At 34.5% G+C, this 12,769-nt stretch overlaps 1 protein-coding gene across 1 annotated transcript in view; it reads left to right on the forward strand.

The window, feature by feature from the left end:
* The window catches only part of LOC149547793 (uncharacterized), an 85,877-nt gene extending 74,458 nt beyond the window's left edge, over positions 1-11,419 (forward strand). The window contains exon 5 of the mRNA XM_089791842.1: positions 9,981-11,419. Within this exon, the coding sequence (XP_089647968.1) occupies positions 9,981-11,219 (1,239 nt within the window). The 3' untranslated portion in view covers positions 11,220-11,419. The remainder of the gene's footprint in view (positions 1-9,980) is intronic.
* Positions 11,420-12,769: the final 1,350 nt, after the last annotated feature.

Consider the following 12,769-nt stretch of genomic DNA (forward strand, 5'->3'; position numbering starts at 1 on the left):
ACATGTTAGTTAGTCTTTATGATAGAAATTGAAACATGAATATTTTAGAAATTGAAAATGATTATGTAATATTTTATTTATATTTCAAAACTATGAAAACATGTTATTACTTTGGAACCTTTTTCGTTTTTGCAGGATTACAATGAAGGGGGGAGTGTTGCCAAAATGAGAGTTTGGAATGGGACACCTAAATCCATTGTCAAAACATCAGCTATGAAATCCAACTACTTGGTTCAAGGATGAAATGGCTGGACAAACAAGAATGTACAAAGGATTGCCATGAGCTAACTAGTCGAATTATAACATTATAAAAAAACTCAAATGAGAAAGATTACCTTCATAATGTGGATGATCTTTGTATACCTTGCAATTCCTTCATGTCTTAGTATATTAATATCGTGTCTATACTCATACTTGGGTGGTTGTAAAATATGTACATATGTATACACACACATACATATGTATGCAAACCTATATATATATATATATATATATATATATATATATATATATATATATATATATATATATATATATATATAAGTTAAGATACTCAAACAAGCATGAATATAAAGGGGCGACACTAGTATATTAAGGCATGAATGAAGACATCAGTTGCCACCCTTAATTTTATTTCGGAGTTTGGCAATAGTTATTTATTATGCCTTGAGCGGCTACCTTTTCCATATCTCTTTTATGTCATTAGGCTATATGTTTAATTCCATTTTAAAAAAAATTCAAATTCAATTAGAAGGCTCGTGCGAACGCCTTGCCACTTCAATAATTCTTGCATAACTGAGCATGCACATGGATGCCTCTTTGCATATATTTGCTCCCCTCAACAAGGATGCATTTATATATATTGCCTTTCACCTTCTCGGTCGGTTCTCCAAAGCATCTTTGCCTTTGCCATAATTCATTTTACTTGCCATGCTTTTTTGCTCTTTCCAAGCGAGAGTGTGATCATATACAATGACTATCTTTGAATTAGCTGAGCTTGTTTAAGATTTCTCAAGATTCCTTATGGTAGACGAGATTTTAAGATTGATAGCACATGAGGGTTTCATACTTGACATCATTACATTTACATTTCCAAATCGTGCTAAACCGATCTTAGGTCCTACATTACATTTTTTGTATTGTTATCCTGCTTAAGTCATGCATTTGAAATTGCTGACTTGCCTCATAAGGAAGGCTTCTATATTTATCTTTTCTTGAAATCCAGAATCGGGATGATTTTAGCCCGAGTATTCTTTATCTATTAAAATTTTAATAAGAAAAGAACAACTTTTTTATCGAAAGACCTTGCCTGTGATAACTTTTGAAGGTGAATGCACCTATGTTATTATGTCAAAGAGTGCTAACTCATACAAAGATATGGTCAATATATCTCTAAGATGGGGTGCTGCTCCATATGATAATGAATTAATCAAAATGAAAGCATAACTCATTTATGATGCCATAGGCCAGATTTGGCATGAAAGATGACAATGTATATAAATCATATATCATGTAAGAAACCTCCACAGAATTCATCGATGAAGGCCGGTATGGTCGAGATGAAGGGAGTGAATGGGAATATCCCTGCAATGAAAAGGGAACATAATCAGTAACAACATTCAAATTTCAGTAACAAAATTAGCTCATGGAAATCCTTTGTATAATTTCTTGTTAAGTTGAGTGGTGGGTGATCAGGCATCTATGTTGCCCATTCGAAATCCTTGGCCAAAGTAGGTTAATGGCATGATTTCCACTGCGATCTCTAGAGGTTAGAGTGCTAGCAGCTAGAAGATAGGCTGATTGGAAAGCATCCACGATCTCATCAGCTAACTAGTCAACACTCTAACACTAGGATGCTTAGTGGCAAGACAGTGGTGTCCCAAGGGTAGGGAGGGCCTTTCTCGATGGAGATTGTGTGGGGATACTTGAAGGTCCGTAGTTGGGAGGTTAAGTCCATAGCAATGCTTCTCCTCTCTTCTATATGCCAAGATTTGCACAACATAGGGACATCATCATTTGCTTTTTCTCTGGTATCTATTTCATGTTTCTGTATTTCATCTAATGTACATATTATCATGTAATTTAAATTTTGCATTTTCTTATTTCTAGATGTCAAAAAATTAGATATAGGAAATGAAATGCAATGGTAGGTTCTAACTGAATATCATGTGAACCTAGTAGTTGAAATGATTGTTAGTTTCTAGTTATTGGAATATAAGTTACAGCTAATTAGTATTTTTCCCTTCCATGTGAAAGAGTAGAATAACTGATATAACTGTCTCATCTTTTATTCGGTTAAGATTTTGATGTATTTCATTTGTTTATTGGTTAAAATAGTTATCAGAAATTTATTATGTTACACTAGTACAAGAGAATTGATAGATACCTTATGGGACTAGGCTACTCTAAGAATGAAGTTGATCCAAATCTCTACTTTAAAGTCATTAAATGTGACATACTAATATTAATTCTATATGTTGATGACCTGCTGGTTACATGGAAGATCAACTCATTACTCAATGCAAGAAAGATTTGGCATCAGAATTTGATATGAAGGATTTGGGTATACTACACTTTTTTCTAGTTGGAAGTCTAACAAATGCTTGATGGTATCCTTCTAAATCAAGGAAAATATACCGTTGATATTCTAAAAAGATTTGGAATGGTAAATTGTAGGCCTATGTCCACACCCATTGAAACAAACTTAGACAAGTTGAAAGAAGTAGCAACTGAATCTAGATTTGTAGATCCTACCCTCTATAGACAAATCAATGGATTCCTGATGTACTTGGTTAACACACGACCTGACATTTGCTTTGTAGTGAATGCTTTGAGTCAGTTTATGTGTGAACCATGTGAAATACACCTTGTTGCTGCTAAACACATTTTGAGGTATCTATAGGGCACTATTGGATATGGACTCAAATATAAGAATGTTGATCTAGACTTACATGGATACACAGATTCAGATTGGGCCAGAAGTGTAACTAATTGAAAGAGCACGTGTGGATGTTGTTTTAGTTTGCGATAAGTAGGAAACAATCTTCTGTAGCACAAAGTTCCAATGAAGAAAAATATATTGCAGCCGCCATGGGAGCTAGAGAAGTAGCATGGCTTCGAAAATTGATTGTGGGATTATTTGGAACATTCTTGAAACCTACTACTATCCATTGGGACATTCAAAATTGCATTTAGAGATCTCTTATCACTGTGTGAGGGATATGGTTGAAAGGAAAGCAATTCAATTGGAATATATTTGTACAAATGATCAAACAATAGATATCCTTACTAAGCCTCTCTCTAGATTTAAAGTGGAGCACCTCAGAAAGAAACTTAGTATGGTTGAAATGTAATTCATTGACACTAAATCTCAAAAATTGTTCTTTTCTACTAGTATATATTTTAAAGACGTTTAATGTGTAAACTCTTCTGTCATATGTGTGACTATGACTTTATGGGCCCCTATGTATATTACTGGAAGGTGATGATCTTCCTATAATATACATTTGTATTCAACATTGTAAGGTGACGACTTTACAATGTCTACTTCATGATAACTTGATAGTTAATATCTCTCAAACTAATTGATTGATATCATGCTGACTTGATATCTATTGCAGATCAATTTGGTCTTAATGAGATAATCATGGTGGACATTATGTGACGTATTGTCCATGGACGTGCCATGACATGTTATGGTAGACATCATGCAACGTGGTGTTAGTGCACATACCATAACTAGGATATACAAGTATCATACCGACTTGATATTTTGTATACTCATTGATATCACGTGCTAGGTGATATCTAAACCTATTCATACCTTGTTGCCTTTCCTAGCTAAGAGGGAGTTTTAAAATATAGTAGCATCAATCAGTATGGAGGGATGTAAAATTGATGTTTGGGTATGCATACATGTATACCTTGTGAACTGGTATACATACATACATACAAAAAAATTAAAAAATTAAAAATTAAAACTATATATATATATATATATATAAACTAAACATCTATTCCTCTCCATCAGCAATCTGACTCTGCATATTTTTCCAAGGATGAAACCCTCAATTATCTCTTGAAATCGATTAAGCATTGTTCAAATTACACATTACATTATATATATATATATATATATATATATATATATATATATATATATATATATATCGCTTTCTATTAGTTATTCAAACTAACACCAAATGTGATGGGTGCTAAATTAGTTTATTTGCTAAACACCGGATTAGGGTTGGGGCTGTTTGATAACTATTTCTGATTGAAACGTCATGCCTCCTTATTCAGAATAGACATGACCGCCCTTTCAAAGGGCTATATATGTGGATATACTCGCAAGAGATAGAACCATCGAAAACAATAAATAGTTTTATATCTGCATTCGGATATCAGAAGCAATAAAAGCATTAACTCCAGAATTTACTTCTCAAGTCTGAATAATAACTTTGTCATTTCGATCGCTTATACCTGCAAGACATTACAATCAGATCAGTATTCTGAAATTGAATAAATTACAGTCTTCTATTAAGTTTATCAGTGCATTTACAAAGAGAATAATTGAGGCTGTTAAGAGTTGGATTAATAAAATACAGTTTGGAAGAATTCAGAATTTGTTTGAAGAAGAGCCATACTTCCTCTCCCTAATCGGAAGAAATGGTTTGAACAATTAGAAGCAAGATTTTTGTATCTATTGCATAACACTGGCTAGGTCCACTGTTTCAAAAGGGGAGTATACTGCCCACAGTGATACTTTATTCACCAGAACATTTTACCTTTAATTTGTTTTAGACCATCCCTACCATGGTAATGTCTACATTTTGACATGTTCAACAAGGACTTGGGATTTCTCTTTTCCTTCTTGAAGACTTGTACGTATTTTCTAATCCCTCAGCCTGAAGATAAATAAACATTTAACTTGAAAGACCCATTTCGATAGATAAATCATTCAATTTGAATGACCCATTTCGCCCAAATCAAGAAAAAATTGTAAAAAATTTGCAGAAAAAGAGACATGACCAATGCTGGGACATTAGTGGGTTATGGTTGCGGCTTGGCTCTCACCACTAATGGTGTTGATATGTGCAAGGTGGACTTGGAACTTGGAGTAGGACGAGAACGAGCTAGCTTTCCTCATGCCGGTTCTGGATGACTTTCGTGGTTGGGAATACTCCACGTGACTGTAGATTGGGGTTTTGCATGCAAACAACTTAGAATGCAAGAAGCGGAATTTGATAATGGTATTTAGAAGTAGTAGAACGGGGAATTGAAACAATCCATAAGAGACCATCAACAAGTCATAACTAGCCATGAGAAATTTTAAAATTTAGAAGCATCAATGAAGATGACAATTTCCAATTTTAATCTACATAAAGCAAAATATACCAGCAAAGATGATTTTTTCAAGCATGACAAGGATTGCAAACTATCACCAAAATCCTTGTCACAATAATCTTCGGTGCTCTTAAGACATTCCACGATGAATAGCATGTTGCAGCTAGATCATAAGATCAAAAAATCCTAACCTATATTCTGTCAAGGCGGCAAGAAATATCTAGATTGTTCTCAAGATAAAAACCAAAACTTCCTCAGCACATGACACTATGGCGTATAGTCCCAAATGAACAATAATTGTTGCCAACTAATTCATTTCATGTTTATCCATTGATTTTTGAATAATAAAGCAGCCAAAACAAGGGGGCTGGCCCTTACATAAGACAAATTGGCCTGCAACCAGCAGATTACTATTCAAACAAAAGATTACCCCCTACTACTGCTTAACAAAACAAAAACATCATTCAAAGAAGCATAATAATAAAAACTACTAGGCATCCTACTAAGAAGACCTGAAACAGTACTACTTAAAAGAAAGGAGATTTTAAACAAAGGCAAAACGACCTTTAAACAAACAAAGTCCTTAAACTAGAAAATCAACAAACACATAAAACAAAGGGGAGTAGGTCCTAATTGGACTTCTTCTCATCCTTCCCTTTGAGAAGGATGTTGGCCCAATCTTCTGCCAAGAAATCAAAGAGCATCCTGGAGTCCTTGTGAGTCAAATCCTCCTCTTGGTTATCCTTCAGTAGGTGCAGGGTGGTGGCCGTCGTGTGTGTCACCTTGATGGTAAACTTTCCCAGAAGTTTGACCCTCTCCTCCAGAGCCTACATCCAATCTCTCAGGTCTTTAACCTCCACATTGTGGGTCTCCTCAGTATCCTTGAGCTTACCACCCGAATTGCCCACCACCATGTCCTTGCCTTTATCCTGCAAAACCGAGGGGTTTGAAGTACTCTTTTCTTTAAGTATCGCTCTAGCCAGAGATGACACCGTCGTAGGGGAGGGGGCCTTTTCCACCATTTTTAGGAACTGATCCTACGTGAGGTCCACCATACCCATGGTAATAGAAGTGGAGACATGGGTCATCTCTTTGCTCTCCTTATCCTCACCACCCGAGCCTGACATAGAAGAGTTCGAAATTTCCACCTCCTTATCCTCTTCATTCCCCAAGCCATAGTTCAACATCAATTGTTTCACTCTTTGTTTGGGGTGGGTTGTCTCCTTAGAATCTGAATCCTCCTCCTGTGAAGCAGTGGACCTCATTTTCTTTTTGGCATTCGTTTTTGAAATTCTTCCAGACCTTGAATTCCACCTCTAGCCTCTTCTTCCGACTCCTCCAGCTCCTCCTTCCCTTTCTCCGTTTTCACTTTTTTACCAGGAGGGGTAATTTGTCTCTCCTCAGGGGACCCATTGGGTGATGGTTGGGGGCTAGGGGCTCTAGGGCTAGTAATTCTCAGAGGGATATGGTGAGGGCGGGGGTTACGAAGGGTCGAGATATCAGCCTCCACAATTCTAGGGGTTAACAATGCCAAATGGATTGGTAAAGGCAGAACATCAAACTCTAGTGAAGGATTTTATAATTAACCCCCTTTTTCATCTTTTCCTTAACATCAGAAATAGTATCAACTAATTCATGTAATAGGAAGAAAGGAATAGAAATATAATCACGATGGCGGAAATGATTTAGGAGGGGAAAATGGTAATAGTAGCACACACCATACCTCCCTTCTAAGGTGAGATATTTCATTAGTACCAAACAATCTTCATTCCATGGCTCTAGAAGCTTATCACGTAGAAACCCTTGTCGATGACGAATGAGTTCTTCACCTTCTTGAAAGAAGCGATTTAGACTTGCTTTGTCCGCAACCCTAGTCACCTTTTGCCATTTTCTCCCTTTCATTGCAAGGCCCACCGCCAAAGAAATAATTTCCTCCGACACCTGAAACGTAATACCATTAATCGTCACCTTTCTATCATCCCAGGAATTCACAAATTGCTGAGAGCAACTCTCATCAAAACCATTTAGCGCCTCCATGAACAAGACCAATCCCCTTAAGTATGTACCAGGTTAGGGGTTTATGGGCACTCTCCTCTATCATCGAAGACTCAATATGCAACAGATCTGCCCCCATCGCAGAACCCTTCACCACAATTCTCACACCTTTCAAAGCTCTAGACCAGAGGTAAATTTTAAAAACATAGTCACACTTACGTGAAAAAATAAGTTGCACAAAATACTCATAAAAGCCTTTACTGTCATGAATACCTGTGTCACTTCTCGGATTTGTTATCACGTGCCAATTGCTGTTACCCCTATACCACTCAATATCATCATCTCCAAGAAGCCGAAGCCTTTTGAAATTTGAATTATTACTCGGTGTCCAGTATGAAAAAATGATAAAGTAAATAATAAAAATTACACTCGAATCATATACTTCGATTTACTTTCCCTTTTGAACCACGCAAATTTATTATTGGAAGTACCCTTTCCATCATTTCTTGCCATCTGTCCATAGTGAACCAGTCAGAAAATAATTTTATTTTTGTATATATTAGTTGTTTTTCTGGGGTCAGAAAATAATTTTATCCCCAGCAATATTGGCAACAACCAATAGAAAAATAGGAATTAGTGATCAATAATTCACTTTAAAACTAAAGACTTCGGAACCTTAGAATCTTGAATTTTCCTTACTGTTAAACTAATTGAACATCAACCTGTGGAATCATTAGAATTTAATACCCTAAGGCAGGGACAAATAATTACTATTTTTATGATAGAGATACATGTATACTTTTTTAAAATTTTATTTCAATTGTTATCCTAAAAATTCTTAGTTCTCATGTATCATAATGTTATATCTTTAATTTTATTTGACCTAATACTAATGTTATTTATTTGTCTAATTACATATGGAAATTTGTGATACTATATATTTTTTTTGTTATTAGTCCCTGCCTTAGAACTAATGTTCCCAGTTTCCATGTTGAATTAATTTTTGGAGTTCAAAAATTCAAAATCTATAAAGTTTGATGCATGTTTATTTAAAAAATATTTTCTTGGTAGAAATTTCAAAATTTTGATTGGTGAAGGATAATTTTGCTGGGGTCTTTTTGCGTTTAAATTTAAAAAAAATAAAAAATCAATGACAAGATATACATGATTTAAATGCAGTGCATTTAATGACGAAAGTGACAGGAACAACAGATGGTGAAACTGACCAGAAAGTGGATGTCTAACATCTTTTTAACTGGAAATTTGTGATTTTATCATCAACCAAAATAATTGACGGTAGAAATTTGTGCCGAAAATTTACTATTTTGTTCATCAACAAAAAAAAATCTGGTTGAAGTCACTTTGAGGAGGACATCTCTACTTGCAGTACACTGAAATCTTATGCTGGGGATAAAATGTTGGTATTAGAAAAAGAATTAAAAACTGAGGTAAAAAAAAATTATTACCTAATCTCTGATGATTACATTTACATTATAAAATAATTTAATCATAAAATTGGTAACTTATAATATCACACATTCAATGTCATACAATTAAATGTAATAACTATTTGGAATTTGTTACTGGTTACTAGTGTGCTGGAAAGTATTTAATTACGACTCTAAATTAGATAGTATAATGATAAATTTAATTAGATATCAAAGTTTAGTATTACAAAGATAACTTTTTTAACATAATCTAAAGATATCTAATAAATAAATATTTTGTTTCAAATAAGTATAAATTTTAAAAAATATTTTCATTATTGGGAGAATTTGAATTAAAATAGTGTAAGTTGCTTATTTATTTTTAATAGAAAAATATGTAAAAAATATCAAAGGAATTTCTTAAAAAAATTTGTTTGAGTTTAATTTGAATTTGATGTAAAGATATAGTTTCAAATGCACACAATAAATAATTTTATAATAAAAATTAATTTGAATTTTTTTAAAATTAAATTTTATTTAGATGATTGATCATGACTCATGTTCTTAAATTTGAAATATTTTGTAATATATAGAGAGAAGTTGAAATGTCAGTGATAATAAATGAAAATTCAAAATTGATTCATGGTTATGGTCATTATATGTATTTAGTGTTTTAATTTTTTCAAAGAAAAATTTGGTGTTCTATATCAATTGTCATATATACAAAATGGTTAAATTCAATCACATCTATTGATCATTTTCTACTATTTAGCAATTATTTTTATTTCAGAATAATTTCTACTATTCAGCAACTATTTTTATTTCAGAATAATACTTATACAATGACAACTACCATTCACTATCTTCCCCTTCCAACCCTATCATAAGACAGCGACTGCAGCTCTCTTAGAACTCTTGTTTTTCTTCTTGTTGTAGGGAATCTCCCAATTTCTAACTCCAGTTCGCTAGAAATAGCCCTAAATGAGTAAAAAATATGATCAACCACACTGTTACCATGGCATGTTTGACCTTTAATTTTCCTTGAGATGATTTATATTAGTTTCACTTGGGAAAGTGAAAGCCTATTGTATTCTATAGAGTAAAATAATGTCTCTGCGGGCCAATCATTTGTTAGTCGTTTACCTATTTCTAGCTTTGCACAGATACCTGGAAGTTTCGTAGTACTAATATATATATATTTTTTTATGACAGGCAATGATTGTTCTAGAAATTTATAAAGAACGTCTGCAAGCTTTCATAGAACTAGTTGAATTTCTTATAAAGGCCCAAAATGAATTTCAAGCTGAACACCTGAAAGATATGGACAGAGCGGCAGAAAGTTGGAAAGCAGAAGGACCTGAAGCTGAGCATTCGGAAGGTATGAAAGGAGTTGGAGACAGTTGGAAAGGAGGAGGACCTAACGCTGCAGCTGAACACCAGAAAGATAAGAAAAGTGTGGCAGAAAGTTGGAAAGCAAGAGTAAATCGAGTTGAAATCGAGAAAATTTGTAAAGGAGTGCTAGAAAGTTGGGAAGCTGAACACTTAGATGACATGGAAAGAGTGGAGGAAACTTGGAGCGTACGAATTCGAGCTGGATTTGTGAGAATTCTTAAAGAAGTTTTAGGAAGTTGTGAAAGAGAAGAATCTGAAACTGAAGCTGAAGCTGAACGCTCAGAAGATACCAAAAGAGTGTTAAAAAGTTCGAAAGCACAACAACCTGAAGCTGAACTTCCGGCATATCCCGTGTGGGAAGATTTAACTGCATGTTTGTCTGAAGTTAAACCTATGGAACAAGTGGACAGACAGTTGGAAAGCTGGAAGGCAGGAGCTGGAGATGAAGTACTGGTGGATTTTAAAAGAGTCGGCTCAGGTTGGAAAGCAGTAGGGTTTAAAGCTGAACACCCAGTAGATACTGTGTTGGAAGGTATGATTGCATCTATGTCTGAAATAGAAGCTCAGCAGATGGAATATATGGAAAGAGTGTTGGAAAGCTGGAAAGCAGAAGAACCTCAACCTGAACTACTGGGAGAATTTAGAAGAGTTGTAGAAAGTTGGAAAGCAGTAGGATTCAAAGATGAACACCGGGAAGATTTGAAACAAATGATGGTACGTTGGACAAATATCAGATATTTTGGCGGTCTCCTGGAGACGGCCCTGAAATCTTTGGAAGATTTCACGGTTATCATTGATCAGGGACTATTAAAACAACGGACGCAATGTCTGTCTCAGCTGAGAGAATCAATGGTACAAAGATTATCTGGAATTGCTGATACATTTGAGGATGAGGTATCCCATGATGAGGTACTGAAATTGATTATAAGAAAAGAGACATGGGATCAAAATATTCGGAGATTCATGGGAATAATTGTTCTTTATTTGTTCAAGGTAATAGCAGGACGGGAACAATGGCTGCTTTTCATGAGTACTGGATTGCAAAACAGAGCTATCTAATAGTATGCTGACAATTTATTCATTCGACTAGTATATAGGGCTCTGTGTACATTGTCAATTAGGCTGTTTTGATTGACAATGTATTTTCCTTTATATTGTCGAAGAAACCCAAGCTTAATTATCATGTACATTTAGAGTTAAATTCCAAGGAAACTACGGTATTATTTGTTTAATATGGACATACCCGATTTTTTTTAAAATATGTTCTCATCACTACTTTTATACCATGTCAAGTCACAGCATTTGGTCTCAAATTTAAGTTTAGCTGTTGATATTAGATCACGCTTAAGTTCACATTATTTGTCAATTTTGATCTTAATTTCATTAAATGTCGCTATGTCTACTCAGCACACCGTCAGTGCCCTTCAAAACATGGTGCTTATTATACAGAAGTGCAGTTGATGAATTTAAAACAAATACATAGAACTCCTCTGGAGCTCAAAGTATCAACTAAAAATGATTTCTCCTTGTTCTCCCAATGATTTGGTTTCATTTCATCTGTATTTATATGCGTTATTGTAACATGGATGATAACAATTTGGGGTTGGAAGGTTTGGTGTCTCCGTTTCTTTAGGAAAAATTGAAGTGGTTTCTAATTTATAAAGTCTTTTAACGTTATATATACATGTGTGACAATAAATGTTTTTAATCATTACAGTTATTGTTGGTGTCTTTATTTAAATCGCTAAATAAGTTATCGTCCACCGATAAAAGTTCAAGTGTTCTGGTTTACATTACGTATTTGCAATCTTCTTGTCCTCCACTGGTGTCTATTCATGACAATTCAAATTTTTAGGCATGAAGAAAAGTTGGTATAGCAAGTTATGTCTAGCATCACCTGGGAAACATTGAGGTGTTAACAACTAACTTTACAAACTTTACACTATTGGAAGACTAGGCTATTTTAAATGGGACAAGCTAATTTTCAGATAACTGTACTAAAGACAAAACAAAGTCAAACTTGTTTTTTCAGTTTCACGAAAATGTAGCCTTTTTTTTCAAATTTGTTTTTTTCCGACTACAAACTGTGCAGATCATGAAGACAAAATACAGAAACTTTTAGAAAAATCTATGATATTTTTGATTTTTTGAAAATTAGTCAATATCAGATAGCCACGTCCATTTTCAATCAACTCTCTTTTACCTTTAAAGCTTTTTCCTTCCAATCAATCATTAGGAGTGGTCATAAGCATCATGGTGTCGGAGGTGTTATTTTTAAAACTATTACATTGTTTATTAATAAGTACCGCTCAGTTTATGATTGTGCAATCGGCGTTTGTTTTTTCAATTTATACAATTTATACAATTTTTAACCCATCACAATTTGACTAGCTATGGAAATCATCTCCTACTTATCAATTGATGAGCTTAAGGGGCTTTCTAATGAATGGTTCATAAGGCACAACACTTGGTGAAGGTTTTGCAAATGGGGTTGCAAGCTTTGGGTTTAACTATGGAGGAAACTCTGTAGTTAAGCGCGCTTAGGCTGGAGTAGTACTGGGATGGGTGACCTCCTGGGAAGTCCGAGTGCTTCACCCCTATGAGCATCA

This window comes from Cupressus sempervirens, chromosome 7 (genome assembly GCF_028749045.1).
Source record: "Cupressus sempervirens isolate cs-2001-9-10 chromosome 7, ASM2874904v1, whole genome shotgun sequence".
Lineage (NCBI taxonomy): Eukaryota > Viridiplantae > Streptophyta > Pinopsida > Cupressales > Cupressaceae > Cupressus > Cupressus sempervirens.